At 43.2% G+C, this 23,029-nt stretch overlaps 1 protein-coding gene across 1 annotated transcript; it reads left to right on the top strand.

The window, feature by feature from the left end:
- The first annotated feature begins 52 nt into the window (after positions 1-52).
- LOC126368270 (remodeling and spacing factor 1) lies at positions 53-22,700 on the top strand. The gene is made up of 26 exons (XM_050012166.1): positions 53-391; positions 460-647; positions 2,115-2,311; positions 2,830-2,956; positions 3,484-5,345; positions 6,090-6,163; positions 6,538-6,767; positions 7,160-7,322; positions 8,437-8,535; positions 9,620-9,777; positions 10,735-10,897; positions 11,920-12,050; positions 12,808-12,927; positions 13,175-13,293; positions 13,716-13,834; positions 14,330-14,441; positions 14,932-15,178; positions 15,884-16,133; positions 16,711-16,792; positions 17,460-17,554; positions 18,279-18,316; positions 18,711-18,880; positions 19,608-19,764; positions 20,076-20,133; positions 20,919-21,018; positions 21,239-22,700. The coding sequence occupies exons 1-26, from the start codon at positions 247-249 to the stop codon at positions 22,698-22,700; spliced, it is 6,666 nt and encodes a 2,221-aa protein (XP_049868123.1). The 5' UTR covers positions 53-246.
- Positions 22,701-23,029: the final 329 nt, after the last annotated feature.

Below are 23,029 nucleotides of genomic sequence, written 5' to 3'. Positions count from 1 at the left end.
TGCCTTGTACGCAACAAAACTAAGAAAATATAAAATTGTCTATGGCGCGATGGCTGTCATTCGACGAGTTTTATTTTATTGTAGAAATTAAGGAATAAATAACTTTTCAGTGCTTATGAAATGAAGATATTTTCGTGAATGATGTACATGTTTTATAATTTTCTAATAGTTATAAGTATAACAATCATATGCCGATAGTTTCGGCCCCTAATGATGTATAGCAAAAAAGCTTAGCAAGTTTCGACGATGGCGTCGGATGGTGAAATTTCTTGTACGAATGATCCTAATTTTGCTGTTATCTACTCATTTTTGAAAGTATTTGGTAAACTGTACGGTTTAGATATACCTACTATAACAAAATTACAAGAGCTGGTGGAAAATACTCAGGAAGGTAAGCGATACCTAAAGTAAGCCATGTTGAAGTATAAACAAACATGCTGTAAGTTGTGATTGTTGCAGTGTTGGAACCTTTGAAGGAGCTACACTTACGACTACTGAGGCGTGCTCTAAAGTCGGTGCAAAGTAATCGTTGGGAAAGATGCCTGATAAAATTCTGTCATCAACATGGGTACCACCAGGAGGCATGGGAAATGGAGAGATTTTCTTACAAGAAAGCTAGCACCCAAGTGAAATTGAAAGTTCTCAAGGTAATTAAATCTCTTTCAAAACTAGTACAAATAATAATTTAGAAATCAGTTTGATGCTGTTAATAGAATGCTTTCATAAAATTGGTTGTATTGAGATAATGAGACTACAATTACTGAAACAGTGACTATTTTTTAGCTATAGTGATTAATGAAAGTTATTTCATAAATATTTTAAATAAGAAAATAAAAAATGTTACAATACACTCAATTTAAATGATATTGAGTTGAGATACATGAACATTATGAACTGTGCGTTTTGTTATTACTTGCTGATTTTTGACTATTACCTCACAAAATGTTTTATTAGCTAAAATATTTTCGCTTGCTGTTTGTGTATTGTGTACTATTGACTGTTCTTTATTATATTAAGCTGCAATTAAAATGTTTGCTTATGAGGATTAAATTCTTGATATTTGTTAATATTTTGGGTTTAAAATTTCTGCTTAAAATTAATGTGTGTTCCATAAATTTTAAGCCTGTTGATTACCCTTCCCTTTCCTTTTTGGTAGATAAAAAATGATTAAGTTTATACCAATTAAAATATGTTTTTAAGCTGTTTCATGTTAGTTTTCTTCTTTAAAGGTTTTTCAGCATATTTTATTTTTAATAATATCATAATTGGAACTGAAGCACAGAGATCCCTATATTCCCAGCAGTTTTACTGTTCAGGGGGTTTTAAAGGCCACATCAAAGCAATTCATCTGATAAAGCAATATTGCAATTTGACATGTGCGCACATAAAAGTAAGTGTGCAACACAAATAAATGTCAAATAGCAATATTGCTTTTTAGATGAATTGCTTTCTAATCTAATCTAGCCTACAACATCCCACTGCTGGGCAAATTATTTTTTTCTCTATTTTTCATGGTTCTGTGCATACTCCGGTCAGTCCCTCTGGCATGCGTCCAAGACGTCGCGCCATCTCTTTCGAGGTCATGAGGCACCCAATGCGTGACGATCCGTGGCCACCGCTCAGGGTGCACGCGCCAAACATGAATTGCTTTGTAGTGGCCTTTCTAACCCCCCAGTTCACTAGTACAGTAGATCTTGAAGTATTTTTAAATCACATAAATGTTTCTCTCCTTTACTACCAAATCAATTTAATAAGCAGGGTTTGTGCAATGATGTACATAGGTCTATGTGTAAAAGAATCACTTGTAGATTATAATAATACAATAAAGTTCCTAGAACTTTGAACAATATACATCAATACGAAAGAAATGCAATAAAAGGATATACAAACATGGCCATTGACTGTCTTATTGCTTAGAGAAGAAAGTTTCTAAGTATTGAGAAGTAACATAACATTGCCTATATACATGCCTTTGCTAGGAAAATCTCCCCTCAATCAACCGGTGGGAGTATATGGAGCATACACCACCAAGCTGCTCCAGAACCATGCTGCTGCAATGATAAGTGGATTTTAAAATCATCTTGTAGGGTTTAAATTCATAAATCTGCCTGCAGGTTCTTCTGGAGTATCAGTTCACCTGCCATCCGAAGTTCAAGAGCGCAGTAAATGCAATATCGTGTAAGGAGCTACGGCCGGAGCCTATAGGGCGGGACCAGAGTGGTTGTGTGTACTGGCTTCAAGTGGACCATGAGGCCAACTTGTGTCTGTACCGGGAAGACCAGGATGATGAGACCTGGCGGATTATTGCCAGGTTTGTTTCTGCTATATTTTCTTTTATAAAATAACACTAATATTGACATTTTTTTTTCACTAACGCTGTTGGCTCGACCAATAAACACGGCGATACGGCTCACCACCTATCACGTTGGTCTAACAGAAAGCTCAGTCAGATGTGGGTACTTAGTTCATCTTGCTACGGATGTACATCTGACTACCCCATTTGGGATATGGTCGTGAGCTTATGTTATAGGCTTGCATTCGTCTACATTCTCACTGGATGGTGAGTGAAGTATTGACCTAAGTTACACTCTTGCCTAGTAAATGCCTATTCACTCTAGTTTTGAAAGTGTCAAGATTGTAGTAAGAGGGAAGCACAGGTCACAGACTGCATCAGGTCAATTCCATTCCTTAGCCTTTCTAATAAGGAACGAAGATACGAAAAATTTCGAGCGAATTATGGGGATATCCACAATGTACAGGTGATTGCACCTGCTGCTATTTATGTTTTTATGTATGGTTATTTTATTTCTATCAATTTTACACTTGCAGAAGCCGTGAAGAGCTGGTGAAGGTGATATCTCAACTAAAAAACGGCGAAGAGGTGTGTCCTTCTGTTGTGGCGAACACAAATGAGGATTCAAGTAGTGCTGAAGCTCCATCACAACCCCTCCCTGAGGTTTGTTAATTACATTTATAAGCAAGTAAGTAACAATAAGTAATTGACGAGCTAGTTTCGCACATATTCAACAGATGGCGCGCATAACAGTCTTGAAACTTGCTAACGAAGTTTACAGAGCGCGACACATTTATACTACTTCCAATGTTAAACCGTTGGATCTTCGATCCCTAGTTGTGACTAGGGATCGTTACTAACTTGTGGCAAGGAGGGTACTATGCTCTGTTCGGTACTCCAAAAACATCCAGCAGCACACCTTCGCCGTCAAAAATGTAATCACTATATTTCTTATAACAGTCATCTATTTGGTTTCTACGACGCTATATGCTTGCTGAAGGGTGTAATCTTTATTTTTTCGAAGTTTGATAGTTGATGTATTTTGCCCATCCCCTCAGAAAGCGTCATGCTTTTGAAACTTGGACGAGTTTCTAACAACCTAAGATTTTGCCAGTTAAGATGTGGTTTCGCGATATGCAAACCAGCTGAATCAAAGATGAATATCTTAATTTGCATTTTTTTGTTTCCAGTCTAGTAAAGTACAACCTGAGGAAGAAAATGAGGAGGAGTTCCTCAGCCCAGAGTCCGAGTCGGAACATGAAGAAGATAAAAATGCAAAATCACCTAAAGAAGAAGAACCAGTGAAACCAGTACAAGACAACAAACAGAATAAATCAAATGACACAGTAGATGATAATCAGGTAGAAGAATTAGAAACTAAAGCAAATCCTGCGCCAGAAGAAAAACCAACCATATCCAGAGACGCGGAGAGCCCTCACAAAGCAAAATCTCCAAGTCCTATAAAAATAAATTTGCCTTCAGAAGATAAAGAAACGCTTAAACCTGGAAGTCCACAAAACAGTAATCCACCAAGTCCTAAGAGTAGCAATTCCGTGACCCCTAACAACTGTAATCTACTAAGCCCAAAAAGTAGTAACCCACAGAGCCCTAAAATTTGTAAATCTCAGAGCCCTAGAAGTAGTAATCCACAGAGCCCTATGAATAGTAATCAACAGAGCATTATGAATAGTAATCCACAGAGCCCTAAAGATGGTAATCCACAGAGTTCTAAGGGTAGTATTTCACAGAGTCCTAAAAGCGATAACCAACAACCCCTCGAACCCTCCAAACCCGAAAGCCCTAAATCGGAAATACCCCCAACGCCTACATCAGAACAAATCGAAACTTTAAATGAAGAACATGGAAGTCCTAAAGAACCTGATGTTCCTGATAAAAAAGAAGAGAAAGATGCAGAAGTTGGTGAAACTATAGAGGAACCAGTCATGGTGATAACGGGAGAGGGAAACGGGGCTGATTGCGAGAGTTCGTATATAATTGGTGAAGAAATTACTGAGCCAGTTATGTTTTTTTACGGTGACGGTTGTGGCTACGATAACGACACCGGCAACCCAGAGGCGATTGCTCGCGAAAATGCAACTGAAAATTCTGGAGAAGAAAACGGCAATGGCGAATCTATAAACGGCGAAAATCATGAAATGACGAATTCTAAAACAAAATCCGGCAAAAGCGTGAAGTTAAAAACTAAATTGCCTGCAGTCGCTAAACGGAGCCTAAAGAAACAGTCTACAGACAATTCCGAAGTACTTAAGCTGGATACTAAAAAGCCTTGCGTACGCAACGTGGATGTGTCTGATGGTTCCAATTCAAATTCCAAAAGTGTAGAGAGGGACTTGAAGAGAGAAAGCAGCGTCAACGATAAAACTTCAACAGACAGCGAGAGCCCTGGCAAGAATAACATAAAGAAGGGCAGAAGCAAAGTTAAGAAAAAACCAGAAGTCGCCAGAAAACTAAAATTTAAAGAACAAAAAGAAGTATTGAACACCGTCACGGAGACTGACAACGGACATGATAGTAAAACAAGTATTATTGAAAAACGGAAAAGCAGCTTGTCTTCTGAAGATGCAGATGAGGCTGACGCCGTAAACGACAAGGAGAAAAGTCCTGATAAAGAAACAAAAGTAGAAGACGCCTTACCCCCTAAAAAATTACGCTTAGAAACTACCCCTGAAAGTGATAACGTATCACATTCCAAGGAAACTGTAGATCAAGATGTACATAATGTTGATAATAAGAAAACTGGTAATTTAGAAAATAATGCGACTCCGAGGAAAAAGATCAAAGCGAGTAAGGGGAAGTTTAAGAGAAAAAATGTACAGAGTAAAAGTAATAATAAGAGCAAGGACAATGGCGAAAATGGTGATGAAAAGAATGAGAAAGTTGTGAAGGGTAAGAGTCTGAAGAGGTCGCTCTTGGACTCTACGCTTAGTGATAAGAACAAATCCGAATCTCAGAGTGAAAGCGAGAACGAGGAGCCGGTGACAAGCGGCAAACGGCTCAAGATTAAACCTAAGAAGATTGTCAAGTCTTCAAGGTAAGAACGCAAGTTTCAGACAAAGAACTTATTGGATTTTAAAGCAACTACAATTATATATTGTCGCTTGTTGTGAGCCGAGTGAGCCCAGTTGGTAGAACGCGTGCCTCTTACTTTGGGGTCGCAGGTTCGAATCTAGCACAGGCCTAAACCAATTATTGTCGAATTTGTTTTCGAATTCATGTCTCGGCCATGATTATCACGTGCTCAGCGGTGAAGGAAAACATCGTGAGGAAACCCACATTCCCGAGAAATGTATTTTCGGAGGTTGTGACGTATCTGTATTGGGCTGATTTTCCCTTCGCTTATCGATTACGAGGTTTTGTTAACAAAAAACGCAACTGAATGTGATTTTACAAAAAGGCGCTTACATACTTTTCATTATAATGCGACGATATGCGAAAGTTGTCGGTAGAACTGGCAGAGGAAGATCTATAAGGATGTTTACCCCGGCGTGAGTTTATGTATGTAGAATTGGGTAGTTTCATTGGTCAAAGATAAATTGAGAAATTCTGATTATTAAATAAAGACAGATGTAGTCTATTTTACTTATTTTTCATTTCGTCACGTTTTTCTATAACGCCACAGGTTGCTTTTTTTATTATGGCGACGGGTGGCTTAGGAGTACGTTTCATACAAATTCCATAGTAATTCCGTGTTTTGACGTTTAGTAAAAAGTAACTGATTTGACTAGTTGGAAACTACCCTATAGTATGTAAATTATAAAACCGTTTCATATTTCAGAAAAAAAGTAGAAGCAAAGTTGAAAGAAAAACATTCGAGTGATGAGTCGGAGGAAGAGACTCTGTATAGTATAGGTACGTAAAACGCCATAGTGGTTCAGATCGAAACAGTATAAAACACAATTTTAAAACTATTTTAAAGTTCAAAGGTGTGGTTGAAAATGCACTGAATACTACTGTCAATACTTCTATCTATCTACTCAGCCTGTATCCACTCACTGCTGAGTATAGGCCTCTCTTTCGCGCCATCCCTTCCGGTCCTGTGCAAGTAAATTATTTTGTGAAGTGAATATTGCAGTAGGTGCAAATTAATTAATTTATATCGAGGTGAAAATATACTGTCTCTTTTCTGAACTCCTCGTAAGTACGAGACAGCATTAGTTTTAAAATTAGAACGGTACTATATTCCTTTAGAACGTCTCTAATTTGCGCTCCACGCCTTACAGCAGGGAAAAAATCAGCAAAAAAAGTGGTAAAACGGAAGGCTCGGCCCAAGGAGAAGACGAAAGAAACCTCTAAATCCAAGGAGAAAGAGAAAGTAAGCACTAAGAGCGATGCGGAGGATACCCCTGTGAGGCAGTCACGACGGATCGCTCAGCTCAAGATAAGAGAGGAAGCCGAGAGACGGCATATCGAGGAACTGGCCTTACGGGAACTCAAGAAGATACATAAGAAAAAGGTATGTATGTGTTTTATTATGATCTTTCTCTGAGTATCATAGACGCAAAGAAAAAATAGATACTCTGAGATTATTTTTTCTTTTTGTGTTAAGTATGTCGGCGAAAATCATATTGTGCCGATCCATTGCCGACTACGCCATGAGACGTATAACTACAGGAAAGGATGTTTTTTTCTGAATGTAATTGTGGTTTTTCTCATAATGTTGCGTAAATTTAGAAATAAGACCTCGATTTCTTTCAATTAATTTCAATCTAGGTAGAACACAACCACATCACAATTTTTATCCAGGTTTTTTAATAAACATCACATCTGAATGTCATTTTTTAAAAAGGCGTTTGATTGGTTTGCACTATAAGGCGATGCTAAGTGATATAAGTTGTGATGTAACAGAACAAAGAAGATGAAGAAGAATGGGTAGCGAGCGAAAAGAGCAGCTCTGAGTGTTCGCGGCTGGCGCGGCGGAAGTCCCGCACGTGGCACGCGGCCGACTCCACCGGGCCCTCGGCTGACTCCGACTCCGACGAGCCGCTCTTCGAACACGTCGAGCCCGACTGTAAGCATAAATTACACACATTCAGTGCTCTAATACCACTAAGCATACATAATGTACATTCAGTTCTCTAATACCACTCTAAGCATACATAATGTACATTCAGTTTTCTAATACCACTCTAAGCATACACAATGTACATTCAGTTCTCTATTACCTCTCAGCATACATAATGTACATTCAGTTCTCTAATACCACTCTAAGCATACATAATGTACATTCAGTTCTCTAATACCACTCTAAGCATACACAATGTACATTCAGTTCTCTAATACCACTCTAAGCATACATAATGTACATTCAGTGCTCTAATACCACTCTAAGCATACATAACTTGTGACTTGCAATAAACTTCTATTCTATAATGTACATTCAGTTCTCTAATACCACTGAAAGCATACATAATATACATTCAGTTCTCTAATACTAGTCTAAGCATAAACAACATACATTTAGTGCTCTAATACTGTAAGCATAAATAACAGCATCACTTCGGTATCCTCGAAGGGGTAGGCAGAGGTGCACAGTATACACACTCAGTCCTCGTCAGCTAAGTTTACGTTGCATGTAATAAGGGGCGAGCCTATTGCCTTTAACTGCCCATAAATCCGCCGCAGTGCTCTAATACTACTACTAGTAGGTATAACAACCGGGACCAACTGTTTAACGTGCCTTCCGAAGCACGGAATCTTCTTATTTTCAGACAATCAAACAAGACAAAAGTATTAAATAATTTCGTAACGAAATTAAGAAGAGATTTTTTTTTGTCCCGCCTTTTTATAAAAACTGTTCCCGTCTACTTGAAAAGTTAATTTTGCTTAGAAATGCAAAAGAGATTATAGTAAGAAAGTTGCATCAAAAATGAAAAGTAACTGCTTAGACATCTTTTAAAGACCGCCATAATGTCTGTCAGTATGACAGTTCTGTTAATAAAACGTAGATAATTATATTCTCTTTGCTGTCAATGTGGAGTTCCACAAACGGTATTTATTATAAAGCGAAATAAAATATCAAAGAAAAACAACAAACACGGCTTGATTAACCAATATTTCCTAATGCTAATATTTTAACAAAAACGTAATTAACGAAATCGACTTATAATATTTACTTTTTACAGTGGAGTTTACAAAGTCCGACCACGAGTTCTCTCCTGAGTCTGACCTCGAGAGTGGCGAGCCGGTGGAACCTCTAAAGCGAGCGCGGACCCTTCAAGAAGGTATTTTTTAAATTATTATTCAAATCAAATAAAATGCATTTATTGTAAGACTATATATTAACAAAAGCAGGTCTTATTCTAATAGTATACATACATCCTCTATCGTTTACCTTTTCAGGTGAACAAAATTTATTAACATAGAAATAATAATATAATATACTTTATTGCACTTAACAACTAGTTACATCACAAACAAGAAATGGACGTTTACAAGGGTGGACTTATCTCTAAGAGAGATCTCTTCCAGCCAACCCAGAGGTAGTATTAGAGTAACTGCGGAAGAATAAAAAGAGGTGCAATATATTAAATACATTATAATAATTATATCTACATATAAAACCGTAAAATATATATATATACACAAACATATGCCTAAGCCTCTATAAATATATACACATATAAAATATACTATACCTACATACATACCTATTATATATATTTAGTTGTATAATTAGTTAATAATATTAAAACATACAACTTGAACAGCCTATAGGTGTTAGTGACATTGTAACGATTCACGGGGATGATTCAGGCGATGATTATCAAGTGGATTTTTTTGGACCCGTGCTTCGGCACGTTAAGCCGTTGGTCCCGGTTACTACTTACTGATGTAAATACGTAGTTGTAACATTAGTCATCTCAGGGGCCTTTGGTGGTTCAACAATAACCTTGACACCAGGGTTGATGAGGCTGGTAATCCACCTCATAACCCACACGATAGAAGAAGTTGCATCTTGCGATGGATGTGCCTCTGACTACCCCAGTATTTAATTTTAAATAATGAATGAAATGAATATTCTAACAACATTCTGTATTATCCAGGCATGGGTGGGTTTCTCATTCTATACGGACGAGCAGCCAGGGCTGCAGTACCCGGGTGTAGCCACAGGCAACTGGGGCTGCGGCGCGTTCGGAGGCTCCCCACAGCTGAAGAGTCTCATACAGATGATGGCCTGCGCCTGCGCGAGGCTACCCATTGCGTATTACACCTTCGGAGATACTGAGCTGAGAGACGAATGGCTGTACAGTAGATAGAAGAAGACTATAAGGCGACGATATGTAAAAAAATAATTTTAATTTTCAGAAAAGGACGACGGGTTCTGCAAGCAGTGCGGCAGCGCCGAGCAGCCGGAGTGGATCTTGCTGTGCGACGCGTGCGACGCCGGCTACCACGCCTCCTGCCTCAAGCCCGTGCTGTTCCTGGTGCCAGAGGGCGACTGGTTCTGCCCACCCTGCAACCATGTATGACGTTCTTCTTTTTCTATCGTGTGGGTTGTGCGGTGGATTACCAGCTCCATCAACCCTAGGTCGCTGAGCCGCCATAGGCCCCTGACATGACACATGTAACGACTACGTGCTTACATCAGTAAGTAATAACCGGAACCAACAGCTTAACGTGCCTTCCGAAGCACGGATCATCTTACTTTTGGACAATCAGGTGATCAGCCTGTAATGTCCTAACCAAACTAGGGATCACAAAGTGATTTTTGTGATTTGTTCCCACCGGGATTCGAACCCGGGACCTCCGAATCGTGAGCACAACGCTCAACCACTGGACCACCCTGGAAGCCGTGGTCCAGTGGGAGACCATGTATGATGCTCTTTTATATCAATTTACTTCTCCGATGAAGTTGGCTCGGTCATTATAGACGACGATACGGAACGACACATATAACGTTGGTCTAACAGAAAGCTCGGCGAGGTGTGAGTAGCTAATTCCTCTTGCGATGGATGTGCATTTGATTACCCCAATTGGGATAAAGTCGTGAGCTTACGGTTGGTAGCCATATGTATAATACAGTAAACTTGTCGCAAGGTGGCTTACCAACTTCATCAACCCTGGTGTCAGGCTTGTTATTGAGCCGCACAAAGGCCCCTGACACGGCTCATGTAACGACTACTTGCTTACATCAGTAAGTAACAACCGGGACCAACGGCTTAACGTGTCAAGGAAGCAAGGATCATCTTACTTTCAGACAATCAAGTGATCGGCCTGTAATGCCCTAAACAAACTAGGGATCACAAAGTAATTTTTGTGGTATGTTTCTATCGGAATTCAAACCCGGGACCTCCGGATCGTGAGCCATATCAGGGGCCTTTGGCGGGTCAATAACCGTGACACCAGGGTTGATGAGGTCGGTCATTGATCTCACAACCCACAAGAGAGATTATTAATATACATTTTGTCTCATTTCACAGAAAATGCTGATAGAGTCTCTAGAGCGGTCGTTAGCAGTATATGACGAGCTGGTAGTGGCGGTGGCGGCGGAGCGCGAGCGGCGGCGGCTGGAGCGCCCCGAGCCGCAGCCCGGAAGCCCCGCCACCCCGCCAGCGCGGCCCGAACGGCACCACGACGTTGAAGGTAAGAAGTTGGCCCCAGTACATTAAAAAAAAATTCAAAAAGATATTGGGTTAGAGCGTTGGGTCGGATTCGATTCCCGATGGGGACATTGCCGAAATTGCTTTACGAAATTGCCGAAATTGCTTTGCGAACTATCGTTCGTTTGGCTAGACATTGCAGGCTTGCATGAAATTATTGTTCGAAAAAGTACAATGATTCCTTGCTTCGGAAGGCACGTTAATAATATTTCAGACGATATTCATCCATACTGTGTTAAGCCGTTGGTCCCGGGGTGTTAGTCTAAACGCCTCTACTATTCCGCAGAGAAGTAGCGTAGTGGATTATGTTCCTTACCTCCTTCGGTTGGTTGAGGGGAAGTCTGATGCCCAGCAGACACACGTATATACGTATAGTCCGTTCAAAAATGATCTTCATAAAAGGTAAACAAACCTGTTACTACAAAGAATGTTCGAATTTCACCTAAACTACGCAAAGTATTCTTCTAATAACATCCGTAGCACTCAATAGATGTATGATTTCTTAGCTCAATGTGAAATTAACGTAAAATAATGATTAAAACACATTTTTTCATGTAAAAACAAAAATCAAACAAAACCTCACACAAAAAAGTTGACATCATAAATTCTTGTTAATCTGTGGCTAGCTGTCAATTTGACTATTAGTGATGAGACATTTCATTCAGGTCAGGAAAACGAGTCAGTTCCGTGAATAACTTAAGTGAGTGTACTGTACTTAATAAGCCGAAATGCGCAGAAAAAATGACTTTCAAAGTGAGTTAGTGTAACCACAAAGAAACATACAATATATATTTTAATATTACCATACAAAATATTCAAACAGCCCAAGAGAGTCAGTTCATTTTGATAAAATAACTTGAGCTAAAATCAATTCAGCACTTCACTAGTATGCAGTTTGACACAGATAATAAATATCGGCAGCCATATTTGTTTACCTTTTATGAAGATCATTCTTCAACGGACTATATATAGACTGCTTATATGCATGTTATGTGGTGGTTCCAGAAGACGATGGTGCATCGTCGTGGTCGTCATCGTCGTCGGACGGCGCGGTGTACCGGCTGCGCGCCCGCAGGCAGCTGCCCGTGTCGCTGCGGGCGCAGGAGTACGACCGCCTCATCAGCTCCGCCATCAAGGTACGGTCACCTCATCAGCTCCGCCATCAAGTTACGACCGCCTCATTAGCTCCGCTATCAAGATACGGTCACCTCATCCGTTACGCCATCAAAGTGCGACCGCCTCATCAGTTCCTCTATCAAGGTACGACCGCCTCATCAGCTCCGCCGTCAAGGTACGACCGTCTCACCCGCTCCTCTATCAAGGTACGACCGCCTCATCAACTCCGCCGTCAAGATACGACCGCCTCATCAGCTCCTCTATCAAGTTACGACCGCCTCATCAGCTCCTCTATCAAGGTACAACCGCCTGACCAGCTCCGCTATAAAGGTACGACCGCCTCATCAGCTCCTCTATCAAGGTACGACCGCCTCATCAGCTCCGCTATAAAGGTACGACTGCACCATCAGCCCCGGTACCATCTGACGCGGGGTGCTGGAGTGGACGCAACGATATCCAGCGCTGAGTAGCTGCCGAACGTCAGAGGCGACCCAGCGCGACGCGATAGCTTTCGGTCCTGAAGGAACAACACAATAGCCCCGAGCCGTAGAATAATACTACGTATAGAACGGCAACTCTCCGCTCCCCACCAGTGGCAGAGCTAGGTTTACCTCACCCCCTCGGTCTTACTTTAGACTTCGATCGTATGGCGTCGTCACACACACAGATGCACGTGTACGATAATGTCAATGTGTAGGATCTGTGTAAAACGAGGTATTTTGTATGAAGCGAACGATGTGTGACCCAGCTTTAAAAAAAATTAATGTTACATTATAGGAGGAGTACGTCGAACCTACAACGAGCGCCGGAAACCAAGGTCGCGGGAAAGACATCTCCACCATCATAGAGGCGGCTGAGGAGGAGAAGATGAAGGCCGAGCGAGAAGCCATTGAACAAGTAAGTCCAATATAATATGTCCTCGTTGAACATACACATACATAAACTCACGCCTATTTTCCACCGGGGTAAACAGAGACAATGGAATTCCATTTGCTTCGGTCCTGACACACTTCTCTTGCTTCCTTCACATTCATCAATCGTTTCATACAGGCAAGCCGGTTCAGTGTAGATCGTACTGAATCTTTTCTAAGGACATCTCAAAATTGTCCTTATATTTTTTAATATTTTTTTTTCCGGCTTATAGGGCAGGCCAGTAGAGAAAAAGATGAAGAAAAAACAGCGCCGGAAGCCTCGGAAGCTGAACTCTTTAGAGGTTCCCTCCGAGGACGACGACGAGACTGATGAGGACTTCAAAGACACTGGGTGAGTTAGGTTTCGACACAGACAATCCACGCCCCCGCCGCCCCCACCCCATTCTTAGCGGCTTACAGCCGTTTAAGACTAAAGTAAGACCCAGAGGGGGTGAAGTCAGCGCCCGATCCCAATTGGTGCGGGCCGGAGATTACCTGTTTTATACATAGTATTATTATTTAGTAGCTCATACCCGCAACTTCGTTGGTGTAAAACCCTACTATTAAAACTATAAAAGTTCACACATTTGCCACCCCTTTTTACCATATTAGGGATTGAATTTCGCGAAATCTCAAGTTGTTGTGAGGACTTGCGACTTAAAAATAATCTCCATGCAAGATTTGAGCCTCTGAGCACTTTTAGTTTAGGAGATTTCTTGATGAGTAAGTGAGTAGGTCAGTGACCTTTTGCTTTTATATTCGGTGTTTCCCCAGCATGGAATCATCATCGGAAGAAATCTCATCATCTGCGGAGCGGGAGAGCTCCGGATCGTCTGGTACCGGGTCATCTGACCTGCCCATACGCCGCCCCGCCCGGCGCCAACACAGGAAAGGTATGTGAAATACATAAACAGCCTATATACGGCCCAATTTATTGTCTTAATTTTTTAACTGGCTGGTAGCTTATATCCAATTGGGTAGTGTCCTAGGTCAAGAATAAATTATGATTTTCGATTACTAAATAAAGACCGAGCTAAAGGTGAGAAAACACGTTTTCTTTATTCTATTTGACTTATGAATTTAGATAAAGAAAAATGTAATAATGAGTGCGACATTTTGTCACATTTTTCTATGACGTCACATGTTGTTTTTTCATAGAAATCCCGTAGTCATTTCGTGTTTTGAAGTTTAGTAAAAAGTAACTGATTTGACTAGTTGGAAACTACCCCTAACAGTATAACATAACAAATACTTTATTGTACAAACAGGAAAATACAAAATACAAAACAAAAGAGAAATAGAAAGAGTACAATAGGCGGCGTTATTGTTAAGTAGCAATCTCTTCCAGGCAACCTGTTTGTTTTATTTTACGAATGTTTTTGTTACAGATCGACCAAAACTAGCGGAATCATCACCAGAAGTGAAAAAGAAGAAGAAGGGAGTGTTTACCGACAGTTCAAGCGAATCCGGTGACAACAAGGAGTGGGCTAAAGAATCCAAGTTAGTATCCCTTCATTGTTATTACACAAAACACTTTTTTTCCTGCAGATACCTCCTAATTATAAGTTATACCTGTAATTTTCTTGTCCGCCGAAAAGGAAAAGGGACGGGTAACGGTCAAAGTGGAGGGACGAATCGATACTTTAATTTTGACTCAAATGGACGCGTAGCTAAAGATAAGCCTCTACACTTCTTGTATATTCTTTCTACATAATAATCATGAACAAGCCACTGCATGGTGGGTTAGGGCTGTAAATAAACTTAGATTGCAGAGCAAATAAAAGTTTTATATTGTACAATATAAACCTTCCTCTTGAATCACTCTATCTATTAAAAAACCGCAACAAAATCCGTTGCGTAGTTTTAAAGATTTAAGCGTACATAGGGATATAGGGACAGAAAAAGCGACTTTGTTTTATACTATGTAGTGATGCGTTCCGATTTCATCAATGCTTAAAGTTTCGTTTTAAACTTTAACACTTTACTACAGATCAAAACGTCCAAAAATGAAGAAACGAGACAAAAGCAAGAGCCGCAAAAGCCATAAGAGCCATAAAAGTCATAAGGCACGGCGTTCAGGGGGCCTTACACAATATGACGCAGAAGGGAACGTTATACGAGCAAGGGTGACGTATGGGGGGCTTAGCGACGACGGTGTCAACGACTGGTCGCCCAAACACCGCACGCGGCAGAAGAAGATCAACTACACCGAGATGCCTAACACCGAGTCTGAGGATGTGAGTATCACCATCTGTATAATTATAATACGACATCGTTTATAGCACGTGTTTTCCATCCCCTTTTCTTCCCCTTAGGGGATGATTTCCGGAATAAAAACTATCCTATGTTCTTCCCTAGACCTCACACTATCTTGATACCTAATTTCATCTAAATCGGTTCAGTGGTTTCAACGTGAAAAGGTAACAAATAAAAACACAGTTACTTTCGTATTTATAATATTAATGTGGATATACAATCTCCTTTATTCGTATACTAAACAGTTTTACTTCTTTTACTGAAATTGATGTTCTTTTGTTTTGTTTTTTCTATTTAGGCGTCATAATAATTGTGTATTCCAAAAATATTTGATTGCCACATCAGTACAAGAAAGATATTGGCGGTAGGTTTTCGGGAAACCGGACCTCTCAAATCTTCTGATTAGGTAAGCTGATCCCGTGAAAACGGGAGATGAAGATATATGCAAGAAATCTTCGACTTATTCTTTTTTCGTGTGTTTTCTGGGGTTACTATTGAGCCGCCATAAGTTCCTGGCATGACTCATGTACGAATACATACTTAGGTAAACAGCAGCCGGGGCCGATTGGTTAATGAATTTTTGACTTACTGATTTAACCTCGTAAGGATTAGGTTTTCAGACACAATAGTTAAACAATGAATTTTAAAGGGACATTCGGTCTTACGGCTTGAAACTATTTTCCCAGGAAATGCACAAATCGAGCGGCAAGCACATGCCGGATAGTTCGGACGAGTTTAAAATCGACGATTCCGATATGACATCGGACTCTGACTCTGATCGGGCCAAGCGGAAGAAGGCAGAGGAATCGGAACGCTTCTGCGAAGAGAAACGCAAGGCCCTAGACGACCTTATCAAGAAGACCGCTGTCGTACCGCTGGAGAAACTGCCTGAAGACGTCACTAAAGCCAAGACTGAGGAACTACAGGCGCATTTAGGTAAGCATCTCAGACTATCTTAATACCTAATTTCGGCGAAGCAAAACGGCTATCTGTTAAACATCACTACAATCTCGTCTTGTTTCATACTTTTTAGAGCGTGATTTTTCCGTGGTCGGGTTTTAGTTTTTAAACTTCTATTTTTATATCTAAATCAGTTCATTTGAGCGTGAAATGGTAACAAACATACAGAGTTGGAGTCTGTCTGTGTTTTGGAAGTACTCGTAAAATTTATAGACCCTTATAAAACTATTTCTCTTTGCAAATGTAAAGGTAGAACTTGAGCATGTTGGTAATACGTAAGTTCCATGCGGATATATCTTCTATCGTGTGGGTTACGAGGTGAGGTTTATTATTGAGCCGCCAAAGTCTCCTGACATGGCTCATGTAGTCATGAGAAATATAATGTACCCACTTTAGGACTCTGCCGTACTAACATATTTGACATTTAGTGAGACTTACAGTTCAATTTGTCAAAAAGTTTAATGTGACATGGTACCAAAGTGTATACATATTAATGCTCGTGACCGTTTTTTTATGTATTTTTGCGGTGACAAGCATGATACTTCCCCGACAGACGCACAGGCGGCGGCAGCGGCGGAGGCGGCGGCGGCCAGGCCGGCGCGCGGCCGCGGCAGCCGCGGCGGCCGGGGGTCTCGGTAACACGCAATCACCTACATACTAATGCCATTTTGTTACAACGGGAAGCAGCATTCCCCACCACTGACTAACTATTCACATTTGACAAGATGGCGGCTTTTATCAAGATGGCGCTATCTTGGGTACAAGTAACAAGGGTTAAAGTCAACACACCTAAACTACGCCAACCTGATTCAAATGTAAATTGATATTTTATTGGAATTGCTTTACGACTGTGGTTCCCAGAAGTTCTGCGAAAGATTTTATACTCCGATTAAACGCGCGCTAGTCCATACAAGCGCTTAAAATTTATTTTTAAATGTATACAGTTGATTTTTTAACCTCGTGGTCCCTGCTAATATGAAATCTAAAGTTGTTCGTAACCTCAAAAAGGTTGGGTACCAGCGGCTTACAATAGAAATAAAATAGGCTAATTTCCAACTAGTCAAATCTTACTTTGTTACTTTTTACTAAACGTCAAAACACGATATTTCAAAATTTGTATGAAAAACACTGTGGTGTCATAGAAAAACGTGATAAATTGTCGGACTTTTGCTTTGATTAATATTCATCAATAAGTTAAATAGACAGAAAAAATCTTTTTCGCCCGTTTTAGACGTGTCTATATGTAGTAATCATAATTTATCTTTGACCTTGGAAAGTACCCAATTTGTGTTGATATAACAGAGGTCCCCGCGGCGGCGGTCGCGGCCGAGGCGGGCGCGGCTCGGCCGGCGGCAGTGACGACGTGCTGGCTAAGCTCGTCGGCGTCAAGATTAAAGGTAACCCAAGAATATTGCCTCACTAATATCCCATCCCGACTGCATAATAGCTGTAACAGTATTCTCAAATCAATATTCAATGGCTTCTACTCGCCAATATTATTAAGTATTTATAAGGTGATTAAGGAAAACATCGTGAAGAAACCCACATTCCCGAGAAATGCATTTTCGGAGGTGTGTGGCTTGGTTTTCCCTTCGCCGGTTGGAAGGTCAGACAGGCAGTCGCTTCTGTAAAAAATCAGACCTGTCAAATCTTCAGGTTAGGTAAGCGGACCCTGGGTTTTCACTGAATAATGCTAGGGAGATGATGTATAAGGTAGTTGAGAAACTAACATCGTTTGTAAATAATTTTTACTTACTTTTATATGGATCTTGTATTCTGAATAAATAAATTGGTGGTTTGAGCGTTGGGCTCACGATCTGTAGGTCCCGGGTTCACACGGGACTGTCCTTTGTTTGGTACGGACATTGCAGGCTTGAATTACCTGATTGTCCAAAAAATTTAATGATTCCGTGTTTCGGAGGGCACGTTAAGCCGTTAGTCCCGGCTCTTAGCCGTAAAAAAAACTCCTCCACCAAACCGCAGTAGAACAGTGGTGGAGTATGATCCATAAGTTAACAGGTCGATTTCCTTGGCAATGATATCAATGCTGTAGCATATTAAAATTGATGTCTCCTTTGGTCTCCATTGTTGTGAATCTAAATTATGTTCACTATCCCACAGATCTAAAAGAAGATGGAACCCCGTTAAGGCCTGGCGATGTAAGTAGTATTTGTAATTTAAACAGAAAAATCTTAATAGAATATCATAAAATTAATTAGTCAACACGATGACGGCGACAAGGCTCACCATCTATCACACGGAAAACTCGGTGAGATGTGGGTACTTAGTTTAATGTACCTTTGACTACCACGCCAATAGGCTAGTTTCCAACTAGCCAAATCACACGAAATTAAAGCACGTCATAAAAAACGTGATAATATGTGCGACTTATTAATATTACCTTTTTCTTCATTAAAATTCATGAATAAGTTATTTAGTAATCAGAATTTCATGACTTATCTTTAACCTAGGGCACAACCCGATTGGGAATTTCGTGAGCTTATGTTGTTTTGAATATAATAACATTTTAACGTATTTCCTTTTTGTTCAAAGGCGGAACGTGAGAAGAAGAAACAAGAGCGCGAGGCGAAGCAAGCGGAGAAGGAAGCGCGGCGCGTGGAGCGGCTACAGAAAAAAGAAGAGAAGGAGAAGATGAAGGAACAGAAGGCGAAAGAACGTGAGGAGAAGCGGCTCGCGCGACTCGCTTTGCAAGAGAGTAAAAGGTAAGGCGGAATATAAGGAGGGGGTAGATTTGTGTTGTATTGTCGGGTTCAAGTAGAAGGTAACGCGGCGCGCGGAGCGGGTACAGAAAAGAAAGAGAAGTTAAAAGAACAGAAGGCGAAAGAACGAGTGAAGCGAGTCGTGCGTAAGACACGGAAGATATGGGTTCGGTTACCGGGTTTGAGGACAATGGTGTCTATTTGAGGCGGACACAAACTTAACGAAATAACCAAAGCTCTTAAAGTAGCGCCGTCCTTCACTTACAATAAGTGGAAGAAAGAGATGGAGTTAGTTTTAGTCTTATCAAATTAAGTTAAAATTAAATTTGACGGTTGCTCGAATTCAACTCGAAGATGGGGTATGTTTATCATTTTGTAGCAATCTAGTACCTAAAGCGCGTCTTAAAGTGTGACCTGTCCACAAGATCACGCCTATTTCCCGTTGGGGTAGGTAGAAACCACGATCCCGACACACCACTTTCGATTCTTCCACTATCATCAGAGCCTTCGTGCATGGTCACCGGTTTAGAGTACTTAAAACCATGGCCTTGATTTAAAACAAATGTACGCCTAGGACTTCTTCTGATTCCAGAAGTGCGCGGCGCGAATTTTAGTTCGTCGGCCTTCGACCAATAAACGCAACTGACGATTCTATGTAGATAGACATCGTACGGCTATCGGTCGAAGCTCTGGCGAGGGTGGTATAATGCGAGCCACGTATTGTCCGCAGGTTGAAGAAGGAAAAGAACGAGCTGGGCATGTGCGGCAGCCCCCCGTTCCCCGGCGCCGCGCCCCCGCCGCCCTACCAGCACGCGCCGCACCCCGCGCCCGACTACGCGGCGCCGCACCCGCCACACCCGCCGCACCCGCACCCGCCGCGCCTGCAGGTGACGCCCATATTACACCTATTGCGCTAAAAGCACAAAACTAAGGCCAGGCGCGCACTACGAGTTTTTCGCCGCGCGGCAGAAAAGAGCAACGGCATAATGTCCCACTGTAATACTGCGCCGCTGCGGCGGCTCTGCCGTCAAGTGCGCGCAATACCATTTAAAGCTGGTACAGAATTACAGTGCGACATTATGTCGCGCGGGGCAAAACTCGTAGTGCGCGCCTGGCCAAAATGGGCGAGTTTTCAAACAGCTGTCGAAAGGTAAATCACTCGATTCAACAAGATTCAAACGCAACGTTTTTTGTTTAGGTTCGTGCTGAATTACGAGGCGTGTTGACCGGTGACAGATCAGCACCAATGAGAGAAGGTAGGTTACCGTTAGCGTATTTATCAACCATTAGATGACCCAGTGAACTTCATATTACGCTTTTCTATATTTTATCACAGTTTAAACCTACCTACCTACCACCGAGTTTAAACCTACGACAGACATTTGAAATCCAAAATCAGCCAAATCGGCCTAACCGCTCTCGAGTTTCTTTGAACTTAAGTCCTGCTGTCGAGAGAATGCGCATTTGAGTTTTGACAGAACTAGGGATGGGCATTGAGTAACACTGTTACTGTAATCGACAATTGACGTTATTGTATCTTTTTTTGTATTATTTAGTGCCGGTCAAAATATTTTCATCGTAATGTGTTCGGCGCTTCAAAGATATCCCCAATATCGAATCACCAGCTGTCAAATGCGCATTCTCTCGATGGCAGGACTTTAATATAAACAGCCTATATACAGTGCTTATACTGTCGGGGTCCCTCCAAAATCGGAACCCAATTTTTCACGAAAAAATTATATGAAAGTTCGCCACCAAACTTGACATTTTGATATTCACCCAATTAATCAATTATTAGATATATCCTGTATCAGATCGTTGTGTTGATTACGCGGGAATCAAACAAAAACAATAAAGTACTTAATTCTAAATTCAAATTCTGATACACGATCAATTTAGTAATTGATGAACATAGACACATCATGCAGCATTCATTTTCCTCCGAAACACGTAATTATCTTACTTTTTCGGACATAAGTGATACAACCAATAAAAAAATGAGGTATATAACAATGAATGAATGAGATATGTTGTTTTACAGGAACTCTCTCAGTAGCCGGATCGCCTCAACCTTTCAAACCTATCACTGAAGAACCGAGTATTATAACTAGAATGCCGCATATGCTCAACCAGCAATACAGGTACGGCTCCAAATGTTTAACTGGAATTAATAAAAATATATTTTTCCATTTATGTGACAATTCAGTGTACTCATTTGTTACTATTCTATTATATATCGGCAATTTAAAAAAAATGTTCAGCTGAAAACACCAAGCGAAGTTGATGTGGGATGACGGTATTGCAATAAGTTATGTTCAGAAATGAGATAGCTATATAATAGGTGCCATATTAATCTTCCAGAGGGCCGATGATGTACGGCAGCGGCGGCGCGTCGTACGCCCGGCCCGGCGGCCCCCAGCCCGGGCAGTACCCGGGCCAGTACCAGCACTACTACCCGCACCTGCGCGCCCTGCCGCCCTACCCGCCGCACCACCCGCCCACCACGCACGCCGCCCCCGCCAGCCACGCGCCGCCCTACCAGCAGCACCCGGGACACCCGCCCAGCCCGCACCAGCACCCCGGCCACCCGGGCCCGCCGCACGGCATACACGGCACCCTCGGCTCGTTACTGCAGCACGGCCCCCCCGGCGCGCAGCACCGCCCGCCTGCGCCCATGTCGCACCGGCCGGGCTCGGCCGCCCCCCCGGGGCCCCCCGCGCCGCACGCGGCCCCCCGCGCGCCCCCGCCCTCGTCCCCGCACGCGGCCGGCGCCATGCAGCACGCCATGCCGCGCCACGCGCCGCCGGGGCCCGCCGCGCACGGCCCCCCCGGCTCGCTCGCCTACGGCTCCATACCGCACGCCCTGCACCCCGGCCTCGGCCCGCGGGGCCACCCTCGCATGCCGCACGGCGTCATGCCGCACCCCGGCCTGCAGGGCACGCCGCCGCCTCACCCCGGAGCCCCGGGCGCGCCACCGGTGCGGTCCCCCCTAGCCCACCCAGGCCCCGCACCTCCGGCGGCTTCGCCCTCCGCCCAGCCCGGCGCCCCGGTCCGCTCGCCGGCGCCGACGCCTCCGGGCGCCGAGCCCCCGGTCAAGATCAAGGCGGAGGTGAAAACGGAGCCCGAGTACCGCTCCCCGCAGGGCTCGCCGGCGCCGCGGCCGACGTCGCCGCGCGACGAGCCGCCGCGGAACCACCCGAAGATCAAGCACACGGAGAACAAGGACCGGCGGCCGCGGTTCCCGCTGGGGCCGTACGCGCCGCAGTACGGGCCGTACGGGCCCTACGCGCCGCCGCCGGCCGTCCCGGGCCGCGAGCTGACGGACCTGCAGGCGCGGCCGCTGCAGCACATGCACCAGATCCACCGCTTCCTGCCGCCGCACGCGCCGCTGGCGGACGGCAAGGGCCCGGAGCCGCCGCCGCACTACCTGCCGCCCCGGCCGGCCGCGCCCGCCGCCAGCCCGCCCGCCGTGTACTACGGCCCGCGCGCCGCCCTGGACCCGCGCCCGCCGCCACCAGGGCAGGCCGCGCCCGCCCCTCGCCCGCCCGCGCCGGCGCCCGCGGCTGAGCCCGTGGAGCGCCCCCGGCCGCTGGCCCCCGCCGACATGGCGCGACCGCTGCCGCCCGACGAGCTGGCGCCGCCGGCGTCCCCGGAGCAGCGGCCGCTGCCGCCGCGGCCCCCGTCTTACCTGGCGCCGCCGCCGGCCGCCGCGGCGCTCAAGCCGGAGCCGCTCGTGAAAGAGGAGGCGGCGCCCGAGGGCGGTGTCTTCGGCGGCCTCGTCAGCTACTTCTCCAGCCAGCACGAGGACGACATCGACGCCTAGCCTTCTCCCTGACCCTTGTAAATACGAACTATAGATAATTGTATTTATACGGCTGAATATACGCCTAGTGACATAGTATATACTATGTATGATATTAATATTATCTAGTAGAAACTATTGACAGATATAATGTTGAGTCTTAATTGGTCTCGAATCGAACGTATTATTATTTTGGTTATGTTGTAAGTGAGATTTATTTATATACAGACGATAAGTACTTATGGTATACAATACGAATTATAAAAGATCAATCGAGGAATTCTTTTTGCAAAATAAATGTTTTCTCCTATATATCACATTTTTTTAATCTAATGAATCAAGTACCTTTC

This window comes from Pectinophora gossypiella, chromosome 7, assembly GCF_024362695.1.
Source record: "Pectinophora gossypiella chromosome 7, ilPecGoss1.1, whole genome shotgun sequence".
Classification (NCBI taxonomy): domain Eukaryota; kingdom Metazoa; phylum Arthropoda; class Insecta; order Lepidoptera; family Gelechiidae; genus Pectinophora; species Pectinophora gossypiella.
Note: the sequence above shows the minus strand (reverse complement) of the source record. Positions and strands in the feature narration are given on the sequence as shown.

Coding starts and splice junctions, on each gene's coding strand:
- LOC126368270 (XM_050012166.1), top strand. CDS start 247: ATGGCGTCGGATGGTGAAATTTCTTGTACGAATGATCCTAATTTTGCT. Junction 5,346..6,089: donor AAGATTGTCAAGTCTTCAAG/GTAAGAACGCAA, acceptor TTCATATTTCAG/AAAAAAAGTAGAAGCAAAGT. Junction 12,928..13,174: donor AGCGAGAAGCCATTGAACAA/GTAAGTCCAATA, acceptor TCCGGCTTATAG/GGCAGGCCAGTAGAGAAAAA.